A 24,862-nucleotide genomic window follows, 5' to 3' on the forward strand; every position below is an offset into this window, starting at 1 on the left:
TTCATGATATTCCCTTGGAAGCAAATATCACCTTGGGATGCAAAAAAACAACGCCAAAAATCAGTGATGCAAAAATATCGTTGTGAACCCCCCCATGGAAACATTTCCCTTCTTCCAAGTATTACAGTCCCATCAGGCTGTTCTTCACTGTCCTTAAAGTGGCATGGTGTCAAATGGAAAGTTATTTTAGAACCACTTGCCCTTTTTTTTTTTTTAATTGCAAATAATACCTGTGAGCATTGCAAAATGAAATCCTAAACAATTTAATTTTTGAGATGGGACTGTTTATGTTTGGCTTCAGGTACCAGCGGGAGTCTGGTGAGATCTCAGTCTGTGTGTGCTCGGGTAACACCGCAGTGCTTGGCTTGCACTGGGCTGCAGGAAAATGCTTGTTTGCTGAAAAACATCCCACTGTGTCTTTTTTTAAAAAGGTTTCAGATATACGTGTCCATTAGCCTTAGCTCCTCTAATACCTTATTTTCTGGCCAATTTGCCCTCACCTGTTAAACATCCTTTTGCTTTTGATGAGTAATTTTTTTTTCTGCTAGCATTATCAGTAATGTTATTAAACTCTTCTGGGTGGCAGAGGTTGGGAGTTAACTTGTACTCCCTCTGCTGGCAATTCAACACAGCAAATTGGTATAGATTCCCCTTAAACAAGTGAGCATCATCATCTCTCACCCACAAACTAGCAGGTTTAAATGTAACAGGTCTGAAAACCAGAAGATAATCCTCATCACTCAGATTCCCAGTGCCCGGAGATTAACTACTGGACTACCGGTGATATGACAGCATCTAAAACAGGAAAATGATGCTGGGGGAAGAATGAACTGCTCTTGCTACATCTGCAACCCTAATATTTTTAGCCAGAATAATTGTTGTTAAAGCCAATCTGTTTGTGCTCTCCAGGAAACTACCCCGCAGCACAGTGAAGGGGCAGAGCTGCTAGAGAGAGGGAAATGTGCTTAAAAAAAGGAGCCTGTCCTAGCAGGCACGCTTACATGCACGCACAACTTTACAAGCAGTCCCAATAAGCTCAAAATTACATGTAGAAACATTAGCAGGGTCAGGGCCACGGAAGACATCTTCTCAAGCCCTCCAAGAAAAACCCCTACAAATAATATTCTAGCCGATCTCAGTGAGAGGCTAAATCCTCTTCAGCCAAATCAAAGAAACCAGCATTCATGAGCATGAATTTCAATCATTGCCTGCTATCTACTAAACCTCTAGATTTACCCTGGAAGACACAAAAGTGCATATACTAAAGGGAGCTCTCCCCCTTTTTGCAGTTTTCAGCAGTTTTATTTTCAACTTGGAAAGAGCCTTTCGCCACAGGGTGCTCTAGTTCGACACTCTGCAGCTCTTCACCCCAGCCCCGCCAGGCCAGGCGGCTCCAATCTCACCGTCCCCAGAAATCCCCAGCCCTTTGCAATCACAAGTTGCAAGGATCTCTCTGCATCCTTGCTACAATCTCTCTGGAGCTTCCTGTGCAATGCTTGTGTTTTACTTCTGGTTGTAAAAAAAAAACCCCAAAAAACAAAAAAGATAAATCAATTATCCTTTTCTAAAGGGAAACAATAAGTGGTATTTTAGGGGGGAAAAATAAGTGGTAAAAATGGATAACAGTAGCTGAGAAACAGAAAAGCAAGCAAGCGTGCCTACTACAGATTCAAGCAGATTACCACGCAAGGTGAGAGACAGCCTCTGTCCTGTAAACTCCTATATGTGCCCAACTCGAAGCATGACGATATCCCCACTGATTTCAACCTCACTAAGTCATATGCTTAAGAAATGCATATCCAGTGTAACCTCTGAGACTGCAACAGCAACCCCCAGCTCTATGCTTTTATGAAAGGTGGGGGAAAGGGTTGACTCCTTCACACAGGAGTCACAACACAGGTGACTCCTTCTCTCTTAACCTTAACTTGTCAAATTAAGGTTAAGGTTAAGGTTAAGATTTCCTCCGATGCTCTTCTGTTTGCCCTCTCCCCGCCAGGTGTAAAGGTTTCTCTCTAAAACAAGCTACTCTTAGGGAACACCTTTTACAGGAGAAAAATGCTGATCCTAAAAGAGATCTCCTACCGAGTGCTCCAAACTAGTGAGCGTATTCAGAAGTGCAGAGAATAAATACTCAAGGGCTCAAACAAAATACAGTTGTTTTTTTGCTCTCCTAATGCAAGATGATGTCTTTCCCCAATAGAAAGTTTCTGGCTTCCTGTTGGGAAAGTACCAAACCTTTTGAGCAAAATCACAGGCTGAGTTTCAAACGGCTCAGTAGTACGAGGGAAACTCCATTCATGCTAAAAGGACGAAAGCTTGCTATGCTGTTTAGTCCATGTAGGTATTAGCTGAAGCGAATGCTCCTGTACCCCAAGGCTGCAAGGTGCTCGCTTTGCATTCAGCCCCTTGCATGTCTGAGAAGTGGGAGAGAAGCACAAAAATTCCTATTTCTACATGGATGTGGTTCCCATTTCCTTAGTGTACCCAGGTCTCTGGTGCAACTCCTCACCTGGCATTATCCAGGGTTATTTGTGCATCTTCATGGGGCCGGGACCTTCTCTCTACAGGGTAGTGTTGTAGCTTTGTCCAGCATACCTGTTGTGCCCTAAACCTGGTCCCTTGGAATTAATTCAGGACCTTTTAATAGGACTTTCTCGGTCTCACTGGTGCTGGGCACATTGTTGAGGGCCCTCAAAAGAGGTCGATTCTTTCATCCTTCCCAGAACAAATCTCTCAGAGGATCATTCTGTAATGTGGATTAAGTTTGCTTGGATTAAGTTTGCTTTTCCCTGCCCTTTCAGAAGATGCAATAGCTGCTCACACCAGGTTTCTTTGAAGGTGCCTGTGCAAGCAGCAGTTTTGATGTATGTGGAGATGTTTCCTTTCAGATCTTATGCCTTGCTTTATTTCAGATCTTACTGAGATCTGGGAGGAGAATCCTAGCATGAAGCAAGTTGAAGAAAGACGGATATGCAGGGCCCTCCTAAAGTAGTACGTTACTCTGCCAACCATGTACTTTTTAGGTAACCGGGACAGAAAAAAATCTGTGGGCATGCTGGTGTCTGAAAACTTTTACTTGTTGTGGTTAAGTGGGGAAGTATTGAGGAATATAGCTCCAGATCAGTGTGCTGCTTCTGCGAGAAGTGAATCTGCAAGACTGGCTTGTGGGCTCCAAGATCGTCTCTGCACATCTTAAATATCAAGTGTGTTCAGTTTTCCTAGTAAACTTTCCCGTGAGCCTTCTGTGAAATCTGGAACACCACAACCAGAAGGAAATACACTTCTACATCCTGCTGGCCACCAGACAACGTTGAGGTAAAAAGACTTGTTCAACCTTTCTCTGTGCCCAACCTGGACAAAACGAACTATTCCAAACAAGAGACTTTACCACACCTTCAGCTCGCCCCTGAAATACGAGTTTTCATTTCTACCTAGGAGAACTTTTTCCAATCTCTGCTCTCTCCTATGCCTGATGAAGGGCAAGAGTGCTTGAACACTTGCAAATAAATAAAATGATGTGTTTGCAAATATCTAGTTGGTCTAATAAAAGAGATCACCCCTTCCACAAGTTTTGACTGCTTTTCCCCCTTCCCTGTGCGCAGGCCTGAAAACGCCGTCTGCCATCTGACAATGCAAGTCGGTTCTTTCCTACTCTTCTCACTGCCGGAAGTCCCTGCAGAGCTTTTAGATGGAGGAGCATGGAGGGAGACCCACTGCTTGCAAACCATGCCTTGAATGACACTATTGGAGACCGGGGGTTGCACAAGTGGTACGGACTGGGCCTTCTACTGTGTGGGCCAAGCAATGAAGCATCTGAGCCGTGGCTGCAGAGGTGATGAGAACTGGACCCAATAAACCTGTGTAACTGAAGGGGATGTGTATGAACAAGGAGGATACGACCTTCCTTGAAGCACAACCGCACTTTTAAACTATAGTCTAAGATGTAGCTGTCTTCCATTATTCTCCCAAAATTCATGTGCTGCTTAACTATAGCAGCTCCTGACATGGTGCAAGCCACTCTCTCCCTGCTTCCACAGGCTTCGTCCCTCTCAGATGAGTCCTACATCTTGCAGCCGTTCTAGGTTTTTTTTTAAATTTATGCCGGGAGATTTTCATAATAATAATAAAGATGTCTAAGCAGCCAAACTTCCTCACCAGGGTTTCTGAAGCCCCTCAAACTTCCTGCCAGTTTCAAAGGAGACAGGATGACCTTCAAACCACACCACCTCTTTCTTTTTTAAAGAAAAGAAAAGTAGGACCTTCACCCGATTATAAAATCAAGGCCTTTGAGCAGTGCTCAGATGGTGCTAGTTTCTCATTGAGATTCTGTTTCAGGATGGGAGATTCCCAGGGTTGCCAGCCAATAAAAAGAAACAGCCAGGCCAGAAGGGCTGAGCTCATGTAAAAGGAGGTTTTGGGTTTGTTTCTTTTTATGCCTTGCTAGAAAAAACGACAAAATGGCTCCTCTGATCCCCTACAATTACTGGTCGCGTTCTCGTGGCGCATGAACCCTGCTCTTCTGGGCCAAATACTGAACGAGTCCTTGCTCCAAAGCACTTTCAACCTAGAAAAACTGATGTGGAGGGGGATGTTTCAGAGATTGGAAGGGACCTTGCAAGATCATGTTGTTGGAATTCACTTCTGTTCAGATAAGATACTCTTGTTGCTCACTTGCAGACCAGGGTCTGGCACGCTTATACTGGCTCTGACTGGATGAGACGTTAATGTGTGCCACTTCATTCTTTAATATTTTTATTTTTTTTAATGCACGTGAGTCCTCTTGGTCAGGTGGCTGGGTGTTCACTCTCATGTTCCCACATTAGCTACAGGTTTGTGCTGTTCAGTTCAGGAATGGAGCCGATGTCCAGACCAGCTCTTTCTTTAGAAATAACGCCAGTCGTGCAACCTGCTTCATCAGCCACTGCTCTCATAAGGACGGGAGGTATTGACTGCTGCTCAAGTGCAGCTGGTCCGCTGTGATGCTTCTTGGGCACACAGAAACCCTGCCCCAGCAGGATGACTTCTAGGCCTCTTGCTTTGATACAGCTTCAGTAAGGCCATGTATGCGGGGCACTGAAATCCTACTTTTTCTTTCAATAGGCAAGACTAAGTGAAAAGCATTAGTTTGATCTGAAGTATTTGTGTTCTGTTGGCCCCAGTCTTGCCCCTGGACCAGTGAAACCCTAGGTAGGAGGCAAACTTGATGGTGTTTGCTACTGAATTAGACTGAAAGGAGATTTGCATATCGTGTGAGACACTGGGATGGTAACTAGAAACGCTGGCATAAAAGGCAAATAAAGAAGGGGGCCTCAGTCCTATGTTGGACAACATTAATGGGCTCCCTAATGAATGTAGCCAGTAGGACCCAGCATTGAGTTGGAGCTTATTTGCACAACTGCAGGTGGGTGGGGAATGAATTTGTAAGATGAAAAAGGTGTTGAGGAAGGGCAGGGTGGAAACTTTGCATTCGCTCATGCCTGGGCATGGAGGAGTGCGGAGACTGACTCTGCAGCTGGGCTACCTGGAAGCGTAATGTGACTAATCTAAAGCTTTCGTAAAGCACGTAACAAGTGAGCACACCAAGTTTAGAGAAATCGAGTCAGGAGAGGGGCAAAAATATATTAAACTACTTCATAAGGAGGGTTTTTTAAATTATTTTAATGACTATTCCATTTATAGCTACCATTATCAAGCTCCCCATATTTCTGAGGGATGCTTCTTTTTTCCCTTTGACTTTTTGATCCTGTGACTTTTTTTCAATAAAAAAATGCAGGAGTGGTTAAAGGCTCCTTGTAGGATGGCTGATGTGGATCTGCTATACATCTAGAGCATAAATTCCACATTTAAGTCGGACAAGTTCTTTGGGTGAATCTCATATCTTTTATTAAACCAACTTCAATAGTTGGGGAAAAAATTTTTAGCATGTAATTACTAACGTTTAAGTTAGTAATTCACATGGAAGAACTGAGAGATGCAAAGGCTGATGCTCTAAGGTCATTCAGAATAAAATCCAGGGTGGGGGGATGTTTCCGTGTAACTGCATTTTTATATTCAGATCTGTGCTGCAGCATCAGCTCTGAAGTATCAACTGATGTAGCCATTATAAATAGCGTCCTATTTTCAGCAACTGTTGAAAGTAGAAATTCCCATAGCTGGTATTGGCTATCATTGCAGTATTTTGCACCCTCATTTCCATCACTTGGGTTTTTTTGCCTGCCTTATCCCAGCAAGTTTAGAGATGACAGCACCCTTGGACTTCAGCGGGGGAAGCCAACTTCTGCGCTCATCGTTATATTTACGAGCAAAGATCGTTTACTGTCTCACGCCGGTGAAACTGCCTCGCAAAACGGTACTCGCGGGGAAGGAAAAAGTGGTTTAGCATGATGCTATGGCTCTATTGGAAAGACCTTCCCCTCCTAACTTTGGAGGACATGCATTTTCTGTCTAGGAAATTTGGCCTACAAATAAAAATCTATTGGATCAAGTTTTGTTTTTCAAGGTTGCAGTTCCCTCCGTCTGTTCACAGGCTCAGAAGAGAGCTCTGTGTGGTCATCTAATATGAAATACCCACTCGTTCCACCGAGGCCTCTGGGAAAAACAACTTTGACACCTTTTTTTATGAACTCTCTACCTTGAATTTGAACAGGCCCCCAAAATGCTGCCACTTCCACTGCTTCTACCCACACAGGTTTTCACACCATACTTGCATGCAAACTCAATCCCTTGCTTTGCTACAGTACAGGGATACCAGACTGATGACACTGGCACCGTTAGGAACCTCGTCTTCCTTTCCTGTACTTGCCGTCAGCCGCAAAATACGAGATGTGACAGCAAGAGTGTAATTTGCTGGGGTTTTAGTGAAGGCTGTTGACCATCTGGTTTGGACAACTATGAACTAAGGGAAACGACCGGGCAAAGAAATTATAGCTGAAAAGCATTTTTAGAACATCAAGATAAATGCCTCCCAGAACAGGTGGGATAAAATTGTAGCTAAGTACCCAGAATCATGCTCTCGTTTGTTTGTTTTTAAGGGATTATTTAAATCAAACTACAAAAGAAGAGATCCTGGGTCCCTTCCACACTCATTTAGGATCTTCTGTCAAGGAAATTTTTCAGCTACACTTGCTGATGTGGACTGGGTAGGGAGGAGGAGATGGAAGCTAAAACCTCCTTAAATGTAACATTGAGATGATGTGTTATCACCTCTATTACCGCTGGGCACAATTTCTAATGTGGGTAAGTGCTGGCTCCTGGATCTGCTTTATTGCTAGCATTGCTCTTGCTGATAGTGCTGATCTTAAAATGTTCCCAGCCTGGCCTCCAAGGAAATGCTAAGCGGTTCTGCAGGTAACGAACCCTCCAGAGTTATAGCTCTGGCCACATTTAGGAATTAAGGGACTAGCTCTTTGCTTTATCCAGTCACCAGACCAGAGACTGTCTAAACATGTTACATAATCCTGGCAGAGTCAATGGTTAAGGTTTTAAACCCTGGCTCTCTGAAAACAAAGTTATCTAGAAAAGTATGCGTGATCATCATAGTATCCAGCACCGAGGCTAGCAAGGCGGGCAAAAAATCAGGCTGCAATGCTAATTACAAGGCATGTTCTCCACCACTCCAGGCGGTCTGAATTATTCTTTCTACCCGCTGCCATCAAAAGTGCTAGCATCATTTTTGACCGGCTGCCTGCAGCAATTTCTAAGCCTGTGTCGTGCGTGTGCATTCCCTGCAAAACCGGAGCAAAGAAGAGGTGCTTCCCCCTTCCCCACACAAACAAGCACTGACGGCCCTGGGCTGTGGAAGCACAAAAGGAAATCAGGAAAAAGCAGCTGTGCCTCCCATTAAGTGTCTGGAAATGCCATGCTTGCAGTATGCGATCAGGTACCGCACAGAGGAAGAGACAGGAAACGGGTCAGGAAACGGGACAAAGACAGTTCAATGGGGTGACGGACAAAGGGGCGCTAAAATGAGGCCCAGCCCAGCTGCGGGCCAGCTGCATGTTAAAGAATTTATTTTAGCAGGCCTATCCTGTCCTTTGTAACTTGTTTTTCCTTTTTATATACTGTATTTTGAATTCTTTAATCATTCTTCTGATTCTTACCATTTTTTTTAATGCACCTTTTTAAGCAGGGATGAAACAGACTCATCCCAAAGTGATGCCAAACTATAAGGTAAAGGAAAGGGGGGACATTCCTTCCCCGCTCCTCTCCATTTCTCTCGGATGCCACTTGTCACCAAAGTACTTACAAACCTGACAAACGTGACTCCATATTTTTGATTTGTCGTTTTCAAGATACCTAGATCCCTTTTAACATCAATGAGTTTGACTAAATCAAATATTCTCCCCTCCTGCTTTTTTAATTGGAGGTGTATTATTTGCTTCCTGTCCTAAGTGGCTGAATTTTTTTTCCCCTGTGCACTATTAAACAGCTTCCTTGTTCTTCCCCTGGAAGGGGCTATATTTATTTCACGGATGAATGGAAGAGATTCATGGAACGTTTCTTGCCTCTCTCCCAAGGCAGCAGGTTTCATGCGATATAAGAATCGTCCCATCCAAGGAAGAGAGCTATTATACCAATCCTTTCCCACTGACTAATCAGTTCTATTATTAACATTATAATGACTTTAAAAAATGGAAATTGGTTTCCTTCCACCTGTGTGGACTGGCCTACTCAAAGAACCAGCAGTCTGAAAGCCAACTCATCCAGCTTAACCATGCTAGGTCTGTGCAGTGGACAACTAGCAACCCTTCAGCCCAAGGACAAAATGCAGTAAACTTTTCAATGTCCAACTCTCATTCCTACTACAGAAGCCAGCTGGCATCCAACTTCCCACTGCAGGCCTGAGAGGGGCAGGGGCACCGGCTGCAGCCCTTCAGAGGCTCTCCTTATCCCTGGCAGATGGCATACCAACAGCATCCTTTGCAGTCCCAAACTATGTGGGACCAAGCAAGGCTCATGAAGTGGCTCTTACAGCAGCAGATCTGACAGTAAGGCCAAAAGCTGGTCTATATAAAAACAGGTACAGTGCTGCTATAACTAACACAAAAGCATGGAAGAGAAAACTTAGTAACAGTCACTTCCATTTAGTCAGCTGTGCAAAACAGTCAAGTTGCATCAAGTGATTCGTTCAGTGTTTGTGTCTTTAACCTTCTGTTTTTCCAAAATGGCTAATTCTGATAGTCTGCAGAGAGAGGGCATCTCTTATAGGATTTTTAAAAAGATATTCATCCCTTGCCCCCCCCCCCCTTAACACACAATGAGTTCTGGATACAATTCTGAATTAGAAAAATCAGCAACATCAGAAATAGTCCTATGCTTGGAAGAGAGCAGAGAGGACTGGATACTGTCCCTTTAAAACTGAACATTTTCTCACTCCCTGCAAAGAGCAGGATGCAGACCAATGTCTCAAAGTTGTAGCAAAGCAGGTTCAGTCTGGGTATCAGGAAACACTTCTTCACTGCTAGAAGCAGGGCAGCAGAACAGACACCAAGGGGAGCTGGGGAATCTCCATCACTGGAGGGGGTCAAGAAGAGCCAGGATAAGCACTGGTCAGGGATGGTTCAGGAGTAGTTATGCCAATATTCCCCCGTGGTTATTTCCCAGGCTGCTGGGCTTTAATCATTGCCACATGGGGCTGGGAAGGAATTTTTTTCCCCTCCCTGCTGCTATAGCAGGGTTGGTTTTTTTTAACCTTCCTCAATAGCACTGTGTTTGCTGCAGCCAAGGCTGGGGATGTGCCAGTGCTCCTGCTGGGACTTAAACCTGCAGATTCCCAGCTATTGGGTCTTGCCCCTCTGCTCAGGGTTAGACCTACAAGCCGCGCGGAGCCCGCTGGGTACGGTAGTGCCGGGTCCGTGGCGTGCTGCTGCCCTCAGAGGCTCCTTGCACGGCCCCAAGCAGGTGGCTTGCGCTGGAGCAGTTGCCACATTTGGGGTCGGGAAGGAATTTTATGGCCAGATTGGTATGGACACTGGGGTGGGTCCTTGCCTACCTCCACAGCAGGGGGGCATGGCTCTCTCGGTTGGGATTTTTTTTTTTTTTTTTAGTGTATTTTAGCATCCTTTGCAGAAGCAGGATGTTGGCCATTGTGGTGCCCCTGCTTTACCTATGGCAGGTTCAGGTACTGTGTCTCGCTGCGTCTGAGCGGCCTGCAGCTCGTCTAATAGGTTAGACAAGGGATGTGGATAGGATGGGTTGAATAGGGATGAACCTGCCTCGGGAAGGAGAGGCTGGAAAAGCGATAACCTCTGGAGACCCCTTCCGGACCCTACTTTTCTATGATGCAATGAAGGAAAACTGCACTGAAAGAGGAGGATTCCTGCGAATATCTTCAAGTTGGCAGCATTTGGCCAGCGAAGCAAATGTTGCTGGACTGACACTTCATTGACTGCACCAAGCTGTACTGTACCCTGCCTTTGCAAATTCTTGCCGAGCCAGAGACTACATAATGGGAGTACGATAAAGGCAAGAATTTCTGAAGTAGCACTGAGTAGGCAAACTAGATATTGCATAATTAGCTTGAATCTAGACAATGCTTAAAAGAGATTAATTTTATACCAGGCAAAACCTTTAAGGGTGCTAAATGTACTGAAATGAGAAACAAGCTGCTGTTTTTGTTTTGCATCTGTTCAGTCAATATTTACAGCTGAAAAACTAATGACGATGGTTATAGAAATATAATGTAGCCTTCTGAATACCGGTGGTGACTGATCAAAGTCCAGAAGTACATATGATAGCGGCTCACATGTGACTAGCTTCTCCTATTATCAGCATCAATTTTTTTTAACTGAGAACAAAATACACTATATTCTGAAGAACACTAGAAATAGGATTTAAGGACATACCTAAATATTGCTATTTACTTATCTGGTCTCACACAGTTGGTAGGGTTTGGTACTATATGGTTGGTACCGTAATGATACTGTATGAAGATACCCTGAAATGTCTACAAGACTTTTTTTTTTTTTTTAATAAAAAGAGAAAGAAAATAAATGCTAACTGATGAACTGGGAAGAGTGTTGGACATACCCAAGCTGTAAGACTGACGCAAACTTATAGCTCCTGATTTGCAAGGGTTTAGCTAGTAATCTATGTAACATAGGATTTCCCTTTCTCCCATGCTATCCTATTACTCATGACAGCTATGTATAACAGAGTGAAACACTAATTCAAATTCTTTTGCTACTACATAGTCCTCAAAACTTGGTAATATGCTGGAGTATTTTGCATTAATTACTGTGGAATTAACTGTGGAGGTACTGAAGGGATAGCTGGATTACAAGCTATTATGTCATATGCTCCCCGCTTCATTTTTTTGATGGATTTTTTTGCTTTCAACCTAGTTATAGTCTCCTCAGTAACTAAGGGAAATAAGCAAGTGTTTGCAGCACGAAAATCCTGCTCTTCCTCACCTGCCACAAAGTCTTTGCATGCCAGCAGTGGAGTTCAGACCCTGGCTGCAAGTCTCACAAGCGATGGTTTGCAAGCATCCACCACCATTTATTTTTGGGGAACAAAAACTGGCTAAAACTGTTACTGTACTTTTTAGTGAACGGCATGAGCCTAACCAAGGATAGAGTTGCAGGAGATGTCCTGCCTATGCAGTTTTGAAGGAACAGAGGTATTTTATTTCCACTTATGTACAAATCTGCGGTCCCTAGAAGTACCCATCTTTCCGTTTAAAGCCAGGAGATTTATTTTTCTCGTTTTGGGTTAAGTTCATATCAGCCCCCTGAATAATCCCCGTTACAGTGTGTCATCTCTATTAAGAGAGGCACCATAAGCAAATCAAATGCCATCTGTCAACTTCTCAGAACAAATGGCCAGAAATGACTCGAAGGGGGATTCCAGATCTGCGCGGCAGGCTCTTCTCTGAAGTCTTACTGGGTAACTTCTTGCACACTACGTGAAATCTGGTGGGGGGTGCATTACCCCTGTCATTCCCGCTGAAGAATCAGGCAACTTTAAATGCAACTGTTTTTGGATTTGAGATGTGCTCATTTAAAATATTCTTGCAAGGAACCTACGTTTAAAGGCCCAATGATATTATCGAGCAGAGCACGGGAGGGGTGGAGGGAAAAAAAGGTCGCAAAAAGGAGCCCCTTCACCCAAACGGCGGTGTGAATGCCACCACAGTATCGAGCAGCGGTACCACTGCTGCGACTGGCAAAGAACTAGGCTGAAAGCAAAAATGATGGGCTGCTTTCCCTTTGCTAGGCGATCCTAATCTAGCACAGAGGTCTCTCTCTCTTTTTCCCAAGCATCTGGTCCTGCTTGATCTTTTTTTTCCATCTCCATAACTTTCTGGGAATGTCAGGAATGACTCCTCCCCTGTAACCACACGCACCCTCCTTCCAGCCCTCCCCGCAGAGCTGAAGATCAGCCTGGTGGAGGGTCCATCCTGTGGGGCATCCTCTTTCACGGTCCGCTCTATCAAACTATTTTGGCTCTTTCTGTTGGAAACTTTTACAATTTCCACTTGGCTGGACAAGACGACTGCAATAAAGAGACAACTCTTTACTTCTGTTACCCACATTTCTTTTTTCCCCCCTGTCGCTTGTAAGGGAGTGGGATTTGGAAGCCGCTCCATTAAAGGATGATCAGCTTACCCTTTCCCCATGTCCTTGCAGTGCGCAAAGTCTTAAGCGTATCGATTAGAGCAGTTTGTCCTGCAACCCAGTCGGAAAGTCTTAGGAGCACTTTCCCAAGTGACTGATGCAAGGCCCAGTCTCAGCATGATCTGAAGTAATGCAGCCCCCCCGGTCTACAGGAAGGCTGCAAAATGCAAGGACGAGCAGCTGCAACATGAAATCTAAAACTTGGAAGATGGCTCCAAAAAGCTGCATCTGCGCGCTCCTGGGACCCCCGTCACCGTGACATGCGTGCATCTATTTTCATAAAGAGCAGCTAGACCAACTCTGAACCGAAACATCTCCGGCTGCTCCTCCAAGGAACAGTGCATTCCCACAACATTTTTTTTTAAAGTATTTTGCAAGTAAAACAACAACAACAATCTTTCCCAGCTTTCCTCCTTGGGACACAAGGCAGCAGAAGTGCATAATCAGAGATCCCAACCAGCACTCAGTGCACAATGCTTTAAAAAAAAAAAAAAAAAAATCAATCACTGCCCCCAGCTTAGCAACCCCCCAGCCCTCTGCATGCAAACACACAAAGCCATTAAACCCACGTTTTTCAATGCAAACTAAAAAGCCAAGCCTTCCCTCTCCTGCTCTGGGCGATGTGCTGGTACAAACCACACTCGCTTTCCTCCGTGCAAAAGTTACAAATATTACCCGGAGGGGAGGGGGGGTGGGAAACCGGTGGAAAATGATCTCAGTACTGGCACCAAAACAATACTTTCCCATGGAAACATAGGTATATATTTAATTCCTAGCAACTCCACTGCAGTTTCATCTTGCATCCTTTCTTTTTTTTTTTTTTTTTTTGCATGTACTTCTGTTAAAAAGTTTTAGCTTTTGCTTCTGCACAAGGAGAAGCCACCCGCAGCCGAGATGCATTTATGCCTATTCTGCAAATAATTCCCTCCCCTCCCCCTTGCATGCATATGCTCTTCGACACCCTTTATCTGTCCTGACTGTGCAAAAGGCAAAAAAGAAAGAGCTCGGTAATCCCAGCAGAAGAATGCAAATAACGTCAATGCACAGCTGAACTGCAAGCCCTGCCTTACAGGAACTGTGTGCGAGCGTGTCTGCAGGAGACAGAGACAGAGACAGAGAGAGAGGAGAGGGGGGAAAAAAAGGCACATACTAAACAGGAAATGCAACTGAGAGCAATTGAAAGCCTCAAACTTCACCATGCAATTGCATCCCGAAAATTGCATGCGTGCACCAGAGGCTGCATGCACGCCTGCTTGCATATTTTGCAAAGCGACCGAAGTAGGAGCCTTACCTCTCGCCTGAGACATGGTTTGGGTTTTTGGTTTTTTGTTTGTTTTTTTTTTTGCTTGGTTTTTTTTTTTTGCTTGGTTTTTTTTTCTTTTTTTTTTTTTTTTTTTTTTTTTTTTTTTTTTTTTTGCAGCCAAGATGCAAACTGCAGGCGCTCAGTCTTCGTGCAAGCGGAGGTGCAGCCGGGGCTGCAGCGGGGAGGCCCGTGCAATTGCACACCTTGCGGGACAGCTTGCAAAGTGGGCTCAGTCTCTTTCTTTCTTTTTTTTTTTTTTTCCTTTCCTTCCCCAATGGCACAGGCTCTGCTGCACCTACATGATGGGCCAGGGCTGGCAGCTCGCAGCTCCAAACTTGGCTCGGAGTAGCCCAGTGCGCAGACGTGCTTCCTCCCGCCGCGCGGTGCCCGCTGGGTAGTGTAGTGCGGGGCGGTGCGGGGCACGGCGGCGGCTGCCTGCCTGCGCCCCAGCCCCCTGCTCCCCTTCGTGTGCTCTTCTTCCCCCGGCCTTCTTGCCTGCTGACCCCCTTCTTGCCCCCTGCCCTCTTAACCCCTCCTTGTCCTCTTCCTGCCCCCCGTCCTTTTGTCCTCTTCTCTTCCCCTTCTTGTCCCCTCCTCTTATCCCCTTCTTGTCCTCTTCTCGCCCCATGTCCTTTTGTCCCCTTCGTGCCCTTGTTCCTCTTGTCCCGTCTTCTTCCTGGCCTCTAGTTCCCATTTTGCCCCCTGTCATCCCCTTGCCCCCCCATCCTCTTGTCTGGCCCCCAGGTTTGCAGGGCTCTGGTGCCCCCCACGCGCGCTCCTCCTCCGTTTGCAGCAGGAGCCCTGCAAGGCTGGGATGGAGGTGCTGAGGGCTGGCACAGCGCGCAGGAGAAAGCACCCGGCCCTGCGCGGTTGGGTGTGCGAGGTTCAAGCTTCCCTGCTCTGGAGACCTGCAGGGAAGAGCAGGCCGGGATCTGCTGATCAATCTGCCCCATAGAAAAAGAAAAATGACCACAACTAAAGGGGGAGGCGGGCGATGAAGAGAAATGAAATGAAAGCTGGCCTTTTCATGCAGAAGGGGCAGCTGCAGCAGCCAGACCCTTTCCTTTCCTGTTCAGGAGCACACCCACCTGTTATGTCATGATTAGGGCATACAAAAAATAAGTATTGCTGGGTTTTTTTATTCCCTGACTTCTTCCTTGTCCCATTTCCATGCACAGCATGTGCTGCTCTGCTTGAAGAACCTTATCTTGCAAAGGGGCTGCCTCACTGAAGTCCTGTTCCTTTCTTTCCTTTAATTATTTTTGTGCAGGTGTTTGAAGTCTCATTGGCAGCTTATTTACTGGTTACGGTCTCTAGAGAGTCTGAGTCTGGCTTCCTGTTTATCCTTTTACGGCGCCATTTGTCGAATAGTAAAGATGTTCTCTGCTTATTTCCTAATCAAAATGATTGTGCATATTTGCACTTTCCAACAAAGTAACAGTAGCTCTGTAGGACTGTGGAGATTGGTATGAAATGCCAGGGAGGCATTTGGTAACGAGTACCTGTTTATTATTATTATTATTATTATATGACACAATTTCTGGCTGGACGAAATAAGGCAGAATCGGGTGCATGTTTTCTGCCTGCATCTCATCTTATTTTGAGCAATGGAGCAGAGACCAGAGCCTGCGTTTACCTCCCTGGTTAGTTTGACATCCAGTGGACCACTGGTGTCTAATTTGAAGCATATAGGTTGCCTGATCTGGGGATGGAAGATAAAACAAATGTGGTATCAACAGCAGCGTTTCCTTTCCAGCACTTGGCAGTCCCCACAAGTTAAGGTGGATTTCATAGCAGCTAACTTGTTAACTCTAGTGGATAACTCGATCAACTCCTTTCAGGCTAGCCTGGCTGGGGGAAGGTGATGCAGCTCACTGTTTGGCAGCAGCAGCAGCAAGTTTTAAAGCAACATTTAATTCAGAGATGAGGATAACACCTGAGTTTATAGCTTCATCCTGTGTTCTCCTCAAGACAAGCCCTTAGTTAAAATGTTGCTAGAGGAAAAGGACCCCCAATGAACAGGCAGGAAACGTCCATTTTTGCTTATTGTCACTTACTGGATTATTTTGCTTTTGTTCTTGTTTGGGGAGCATCTCTGGCTGGGTTCAACAGAAAAAGCAGCCTTTCAAAACATTGAATAGGATCACACACTCGGGCAGCTGCAGTGGAGCTGTTCCAGTCGATTAGGTGAGCCTACAGTTAGAACCTTGCGCTGGATGCAGGTATGTCTCAGCCCTTTCCATTTGATTAACATGCATAAAGCTGACCTTTTAGTGAGTTGAGTATACTGTTATGTACAGCAGAAACCTCCCTTTGTCCTCCAAAGTACCCGCCTGTTATGGTCCACCTGGGATGAGCAGTTGAAGCATCAACTGAGATTCACAATCTAGATTTATTCCCATAGCCCCCCTCCCCTCTCTCATATCTATATCTCGATATCAAAAAAATATTCTGCCAGTTTAGCTGAGGGGAGAACCACAGCCTTATCCAGCATAGTTTTGTTGCCAGTTCCTCATGGAAGCACAATTTATGTGGCCAAAAGGACCCTTTTTCTAGCAGAGTTCATGTTCTGGGAATTGACTCTTCTAGAGAGAAAGTATTGCAATAGAAAAATGCCTGTGGTTGCCTTATGTGGCATTTTTGCTAGGGTGCTGTGGTGGTATAACTAGACAGGCAAAGTTGATCTGGTACGGACTACCGTCCCCCCACAATGCCCCGAGTGACCTTTTTTTAGCAGATATCAGCCTTGGGGAAACGTATCCTATTTGATGTTCTTCAAGTTAGAAACTTGATCATTCAGGTTGTGCCTTGCCTTGTCCACGCCAATGATCCATTGCATAAATTTCTTTACAGAGTCCCACAGATGGATGTACGTCCTCCCTGGTGTAGTGTGGTGGGATGGATTTGGTTCATAATTAACAGGTCTCTGCATATGTGAGCCGTGTGTTATCTAGAAGACAGTATGGGTACACAGCCAAATAGATGAGATGGGCTCAGGTCTGTTCGCATTTTCCTTTAAGTTTGCAAGTTCGTTTAAAGCAGGAACAAGTCTTTTGCTCTGCTTTGAATGGCATCTTTGCTTACTGGGGTCTTGATCAATTGACTAGAGTGCCTAGGCTTTGTGATATAGAAATCATTAATGCTTAATCTGAAGTCTTTTTTTTGTTGCTGTTCTAGGAAGATCAAGGTTTATCCGGAGTTTGAAATGGAAGAAGCAACTTAAGATGCACCAGATGAGTAATAGAAAATCCTATCCCAAGTAGACTATGGAGGAGTTGTACCCAGGCCAGTGAAGAGGAGTGGCTAAAATGCTATATAGTCAAGCCGAGCAGTGACAGGTGCATGGTAATACAAGGAAGGATGGGGGTGGTATTTTGGGGTAAGGAAAAACAAAGCTGTGCACATTACAGTTAAAGTAGCCTTTATGTGAAGCATTGAAAAGATAATAAAAAAGCCCCATATTCAAACGTTTGCAGGTAATGGATTTGTAAATTATTTTGTAAATTATTCTGCTTTTGTCTGTTATAGAAGAATTTAAATAAATAGTTCACATCATGAAGATTTGGGGGCCAAGTGGGTATTCTCAACTTACAGTGAAAACTGCGGTGGAAATTCTGTGTACTCCAGCAAAATTGTGATACCTTGAGGTCTAAGACTTCTGTGGAAGTAGTTCATGAAGAACATAGATCTGTAATTATGAGCAGTGCTACTAGTCGTTACTCGAATCTGGTTTTTTCCAATGCACTGGAAAATATGTATTATAGCAAACTTCTGTACCACAACCTCAGACTTCTGCAAATGTGCATCCAGTGATTTAGACCATATTATACAGTAGGCACTTGGCAAATGTTTTTTATGCCATTTTTAGTTATAAAGGCGAAAATAAAAAGGATACAGTAACCCTCAATGAGGTGTACACTTTTATAACTTCATAATGTTCAGAGTGTTTGGGGGGAAAAAATGGCTGAAAATATGCCCTTGCCTGAGACCTTATATTGCCAGATTTCAGCGTAGAGCATGTCTTTATTAACCAAGCAATACCTCCTTGAAATGAGGGGTTTATTATGGAAAGGCGGACAGACCCTTAATTAACACATCCTGAACGGCAGTTAAATAGCCCATAAGCTAAATAGTGGCATGCACAGTCCTTAAGCTTTGGTTGGCAGAGTTGGGCAGACTTAGCTAGTTCGAAGGTCTATGATGTGTTGGTATTTTTCTTCTCGTCTGTTCCAGTCTGCTTTTAAAGTTGTGTTAAATGTAAGTGATCATATTTTGGGGCTGGGGCTGTATTTTCTGGTTTACCCATTTTAGCTTTTGGAGTCTCTTGTGGAGTCTCATTTGTCTATCTTGCCAGATTGAGAGGGCTAAGGTGGGCATGTCCACGTGGCATTGGACAGAGCTAGAGCTCAGCACTGTGAAAATACCTTCCTGCCCATTCACCCCTGCTCCGTGCCTGTCAGTAAAGTTTCTGGCTTATGCGCAAGGCCTCAGACTTGGGGGTCTAAGGTTGAGCCAAGTTCCACTCTAATGGCAACAATATGATCTCTGTTTGGTACGCAGCATGCCATGCAGTGCAGGCAAATGGGCATTTTTTGGAGTCTAACCTAGTGCAGATGGACCCTTATTGTTCTAATATATCTTTTCTATGTAAAGTGGAGATGTCTCTTCATTACAGTATTATGAATGCATTCTGCTTGTACACAAGAGATGATACATTGCATATGTTGATGGAAAGACGCCAACAGACTATAGAAACAATCTTATTCTGTTGAAACATGCATGTTTCATGCCTTGATAGTTTTTCAGGGTGGTCCAATTAAGGTAAATGCTCCTGGCATCTTTTCCATTAATACTTGTCTTCACCACCATCCATCATCCTATTTCTTCAGCTGGTTGTCTAAGAGCTTCTGCCCATCTGGACCCTGAAGCATGAAGATAGCAAGCAACTTCCCATGTCTCCAAGGGAAATGCCTTTCTATCTGGTCCTCTACTGAAACTGCAGGTAAGCATGCATCATTGTTGCCTACGCTGGTTGCGGGAAACGTAGAGCTCTTTCCATCCAGTCCTATACCGAAAATGCAGATAAGCATATGTCATTGGCACAACCAATGTAGGGAACACGGAAGTATTTTTGTTTAAATGTAGCATATAGTTAAGTCTTGTGACCAAGATTATTGTTTGTAAAGCACATGAAAAAAAATGTCCCTACCATTAATGCTGGAGGTGGACAATGGAAACTGAAAATTAAAATGGGTTGTAGGGGAGCATGGAGGGAAAGAAGGCTCAAGAAAATGAAAGAAACATTAAGTCTGTGGTTAACATATAGGACTGAATCAGGAGATCTGCTTTCAACTTCTGGTTTTGCTATAGATCTTGTGGGTAAATACTGCAGAGAAACACCATGAATGTTTCTATTCTAACCCCATGTGTTTTGACAATTTTGTTTTTTGCCTTCAGATTGCTTTCCACAGTTACTCTAATAAACGTGCTTGCTGGAAGGAGTGTTTTGCTGAAATTGCAAAATTTTCAGCAATATTGCCTTAAAACAGACCATCAAATTTATAAACTGGAGTGTGTATTTTGGCAACTCAATTTGTTTTGGTTCTTTAGATCAACCTGATCACGCAATTGCAGACCACATGACCTGTTTGTCCAGTCAAAGACACAGCAGGAATCTTCAGTCGTGAAGATTTGCTAACAATTGCTTGTGAAATAATATGCAGGCCAAGAATGATTGGTTGTTTCCAGAAATCTGAGTTCCGTATAAAAATGGAAACAAGCACCGGTTTGTTGAATCATTCCCTTTTTTCATGTGTTTTTTTGCATAAGCCTCTTTACCTGTGTTACTTTCAGTATCTAAATGGGGAGGATAGTATTTCCCGAGTTTACACTTTGAAGTGATGTTCAGACCCGTTTTTTAACTAATCATTATAAAATGTTTTAATGTTCTTGGATATTTTTAGCATTTTATGCCCAAAGTTGTAAGTGTGGCTTTTTTATTGTGATGCAGAGAAGGGAAGCAGGCTTGGCATCTGGAACACAGGTGTGAGTGAGAGATGCATGATCAGGTATTAAGGGAATGTCTTGTAGTGTAAAGAGCAGCCTTAACTGCTAGCACTGTAAAAAGACTATTTAAAGCCAGTGTGGATTTTGGATGATAGCTATATGCAGGGAGAACAAGGGTCACGATGCCTAGGAAGTGGAATCTTCCAAAAACAATAGCCATTGGAAATGAAGAAGTCAAGCTGAGTAAAGGTACTCTGTTTGCTAACTTCCATGGAGCAGGGAGATGGGACAGGGGCCAACAGTACCTTTAAAGAAGCGGCCAAGGGTTATTTCTGTTTTTTTTTAATTTCCATTTTGCATTTTTACTGACACATAGCACTTCCCGCCATCATCGCCCTTTTTCCTAGAAATGAAAACTATGTAAGAAGAGGAGAGGTACAAACATAACACATTCTGGCATATAATACCACTGTTGGAGTTTCAAGTTGGACCTTAAAGACTGCAAACAAAAGAGGGGTGTTTTTTTTTCTTTACAAATGATTCTTTTACAAAAACAGCAGTTATCAAAGTGTGAATGATTCCTCAGTAAGGGGCATGCATACCAAGGCCATTTAACTGCTCCCTACAGTCTCTGTTTTTTATTTCATTCCTTTTAAAGTCTCTTACTGCTGTGAAGGAATCGTTTCAACATTACCCGATCCAGTGACCTCTGCCAAAGTCTGCAGAGAGCCTGAAACAAAAGCTTTGAGGTGTGCACTGCTCCTTCGCTTTGTGCTATCAATGACGCTAAACTGCCAGCATCGTTAGCAGTTTCCACGCTGATTGAAAGGAAGCGGTAAAAGCTCATTCTGATAAGCTATGCCATGGTGGCCAACATTTTTTGGCAAGCGTGTCATAAAGAAAGTCTGAAGTAGGAGATGGGAGTGGCACTGTTGCCAGTATGCTTGCTGTACAGTACAGGTGACAGATTTTGAACAAACCTGAACCTTGGGAGCTTATGGGAGGAAAAAGCCACCTGCTATTTTACTAAGTGATGCAGAAAGGGTGTGGCAACCCTGGGTTTGGCATCATCTACTCCCACCGTTTCTGTGAAGCTAATCCATCAAGCCAGGACCCCAACTCTATTCCCTCCTTGAGTGTTGCCCCAAATCCTGTCATTGGTATCTTTTTAACTTAGTGCCTTAGGCTCCTGTGCCAGCTGCACCAATTGGCCATGCCACTCGTGGCCTACGTGCTGAGGATTGGCCACCACTGAGCTATGCCGTCCACCTAATAACTGCTTCCTAGGGATAGATAGGTCTTTCTGTTTCTTCTTTTTTAAAAACATTTTTGACCTGAGGAGGTAGCTAAATTCAGCTTTGTTTTCCTTAAGGTGGGCACTCTACTTACTACTTTCACAGGCCACTTTCAGACTAGAAATATCAGTATAAGCATAGCGATATGTTAGACCTGCAAAGAACTCTTCGTGGGGCTCAGCAGAGTTGCTTTTCTCCCAATAGAGTGGATTGCCCACACTGAGCACAATGAGTTCTCCTGGTAAAAATACAGGTCGGCTGGGTCTACATAAAAGAGTTCTGCTGCTACGGCTGTGATGGCCTGGGTTGTTCTGAGTCACAGCCCTCTCATCGCCCATCTAGCGAAAGAGCAGTATGAGATGAGCAGTCACTGCTCTCTCACTCCCCTCCTCTTAAGACTATTGAATAGGTAAGATACTTGAGGCATGAGATTTTTGTGGATGAAATCCTTTTATTGAACCGACTGCATAGCTGGGATAGATTCAGACAAGATTTTGAATACAGGGCATTCTTCTGCAGGTCACTGGCATGCTGATCTAAGGTGCTCTCGATGTGTTTTATAGATGTACCTCACTTTTATCACCTTACCTTCTTTTTGTCTGCCTCTATTGTTCAACTAGAGCATTTGCTAAATAAATAATGCCCCTGACCCAGCTCTGCTGGTGGAAGTGTGTAGTAAACACGCACAAAAATAGCAGTGCTTGTGCGGTGGGAGGTGAAGGTTGGACAAAGAGGTGTTCGCTGCAGTAGAAGATGAAGAAACTGTTGAATATTTGTTAAGAACAAATGGACCATCTGGAGGAAAGGATGCCACAAGGGCGTCTGCTCTGCCTTTCCATCTAGCTCTGTCCTCAGCAATAAGTGGGTGAGCAAGCGACAGAGCAGGATGCTTGCCTTACAATAGAGGAGGTGACAGACAATGAACAACCCCGAGCATTGGTGGCTTATAGGAGAAAAAAAAACCCATCTGCTCTTTTGCTGTTCTGATCAGGGCAGAAAGGATATCGCACGTTCCTTTGTTCTCCACTGAAGGTAACGGCAGACTACAGGCCCTCTTGCACTTTGCAAGCCAAAAAAAGTGAAGTTCATAAGAGCTTAGCAGCCAGATCTTAAAATTCATTTTAGTTTCCACTGTCTGTCTGTCTTGCTCCTATGCATTTCCTCTAGCAGCCATCAGAAGTTAATACACATTTCCACTTAGTGTCTTCTGGTAGTTTGATCGTATGAGAAAATGTTTAGATAGCTTCAGTTTTCTTTGCTTTTTCCCCCCTGCCCTAACAAACTACACTAACCCTGTGAACCTGGGGCTGGAGAGCTGCTAAAAAATCTCTTTGTGGCTTTTAAGCAGATGGCCAAGGAATTCTTACAGAAGATAAAATGACCTATAAAATCTCAAAGTAGATGCTGCTCGTAAAAGTGACAGAAGCCCAGTAAAGGAAGCCCATTCACAACTTGAGTAACCTAGGTAATGGTACAATTTAGGGCTGGAAAGAATGGGCCGATAAGAATAAAGAGCTGAGTGCTTTGGTAAGGAGAGGGGTTAAAGGAGACAATCATCTCAGCTCAAACAAGTGGGCTAAGGGCTGTGCTGCAAGCATGAATACATCCATTTTATCTTGATTTGCCAAGAGACAGAGCACAAGGTCACCTCGGGATGTAAGAGGCCTGAAGGATTTATTGGAAGTTTGGAAAATGCTGCCCAGGCAAATAAACCAAAGGAGTTCATGAAATCAGAAATCTTGAATTTATTCTTAAGTGGTGTGTTTCAGAGGGTAAGTTATCCTTTTTTGTCAGTGATGGAAAGAGCCAGTGTGACGGATACTTTGGTCTTTTTAACTGAAAATCTAGTCTGCTTAAAATGCAACAACAACAAAAAATGTGTAGGTATGGGAGGTGCACCCAAGTCACCGTTCCTATGAATGCGAAGCTTTCATCCCAATCTTTCCTCTTTCTTGCGTGCTGTGCAGGCGTCACACTCGCGGCACAGCACAGTGCTGTCATATGGGAGATTCCAAAGTTCAAAGCTAGCACATGCCCACCTTTTTTTTCCTTCTCCGACTGTTTACATGGATTTCTCTGTGTTTATGGTGCAGCTGTTATAATACCTCTCTGTCTCTCTCATTTTCAGTTTTCATATCTCTTGGTATTGCTTCTATAGAACTAAGAGTTCTCTGCTTTTATTTGATTAAATAGTTTGGGTTTAAAGTCTTTCATTCTGGCTCAACTTGGCCCTCAGTCCTTTTACAGCTTTGAGCAGCACACAATTGGCCGGACTTGCACTCTCCATCCTTGGCTCTTGCAGCCGCAGCCTTTTCAGGGGCTTGATCTGGGTTTTTGTGACCTGCAAAGAACTGTTGGCCTCTTCCAGGTGCTCTTGGTGTAATGGATAATATCAGAGCTCTTAGAAAGGTATAGGCTTGAGGATATTTGGCAGGCGTTAACTGCAGCCCTAATAATATATTGCTTTCCATTTAGCAAGCAGGGTGTTTCACTGATTATTTTCAGTCTGGCACAGCTGACATGAGTTGTATCAAAACTGGACTAAGTAAATGTTCTTAAACCAGCAGGTACTTTTTGTAGCGTGTAGGGCCTTAAATTCATCACTGAAACTGGGGTCGTCTCAGCAGACCTTGTTAGCCTAAATGCCTTTGTGGATTAAGATCTGCAGTACTTTCTGACATCACTTGAGTATCTGATGCTGTGGGGTTAACATCATCCTTGCGAAGGAAATAAAGACTGATTTGGGCTGAAAGCTGAGACTTGAAATTAATCCTGTTTTTAATTTAAACTCCTCCAACTATAAGGAAGCTCAGTGACAAAAATAATAATTATTCTCTGGGTACAAATATTGCCACCTTCCCCCTGGCATTATGAAACCCAAGCTGATTGTTGGGATTCTTGCAAAACAGACCCAGGTGAGAGTTTATAAATTATTCCCTTCAGGGTCCTTTTAAGATAAGAGCGCGTTTTGTTTTCATTAAGACAACATCAGTTGAGCAGCATATCATTTAAATGTGTTTGTCTCCTGCTACAGAGATGAAGGCAAATCAGAGAGATGTTTCTCTTTAATGCAGGAAAGATAGCAATCCTGTGACATCGTTCTGTAGCAATAATTTGCTTGCTGTTAATGACAAGATGGATTTGCAGCCTCTTTACTAATGGATGTTGGTACCATAGTGTCACCAGCCTCTGCTGTCATTCCTGAGAAGCGGCTTTCTGATTGGCTTATGCTTATTTCCAGCGGTCAAGCTGGTTCAGCAGTGTGATTGATTTGTTGTTGGTCATGGGGGGGTTGGGGGTTTTTTCCCCCAACTGTATCATTGCCTGATTCTGCCTCTCTGGCCTCTCCTTCACCAGTGGGAGCCTCTCTTTCTAGATTGCCCCTATGCATGAAATAAACTCCTAGGACTAATTTTTGGAAAGCATTCTCACTCTAACCCCTTTCTCTCTCTTAGTGATCCCTGCAAGATAAGATCTAGTTTTAAAATATTTCTCTTAATTTATTTCTATGTATTGCTTCCTCTGGATTTCCCAGGATATGTGGTCTACAGACTCTGTCTTCTAGATGCTCTGAACAGTTACAGAGAAGCCATAAGCAATATACTTTTGGCATCGTCCTACACCAGAATTGTTGTGAGTGA

General features: G+C 44.0%; 1 protein-coding gene and 1 long non-coding RNA gene across 3 annotated transcripts in view; one reads left to right on the forward strand and one right to left on the reverse strand.

Annotated features, from left to right (window-relative positions):
* MAP2K6 (mitogen-activated protein kinase kinase 6) overlaps positions 1 to 14,347 on the reverse strand; it is a 63,305-nt gene extending 48,958 nt beyond the window's left edge. The window contains exon 1 of one of the 2 annotated variants that reach the window (XM_019542335.1): positions 13,187 to 14,347. In XM_019542335.1, coding sequence (XP_019397880.1) covers positions 13,187 to 13,364 — 178 coding nt within the window. In that variant the 5' untranslated portion in view covers positions 13,365 to 14,347. The remainder of the gene's footprint in view (positions 1 to 13,186) is intronic. The other variant, XM_019542336.1, reaches the window with a different exon arrangement.
* LOC109314939 lies at positions 4,950 to 17,391 on the forward strand. Its single transcript, XR_002102391.1, has 3 exons — positions 4,950 to 4,960; positions 15,806 to 16,107; positions 16,774 to 17,391. It is a non-coding gene; the product is annotated as an uncharacterized LOC109314939 (long non-coding RNA).
* The last annotated feature ends 7,471 nt before the right edge of the window (positions 17,392 to 24,862 follow it).

Source organism: Crocodylus porosus, unplaced genomic scaffold (assembly GCF_001723895.1).
Source record: "Crocodylus porosus isolate Cpor-Errol unplaced genomic scaffold, CroPor_comp1, whole genome shotgun sequence".
NCBI lineage: Eukaryota > Metazoa > Chordata > Crocodylia > Crocodylidae > Crocodylus > Crocodylus porosus.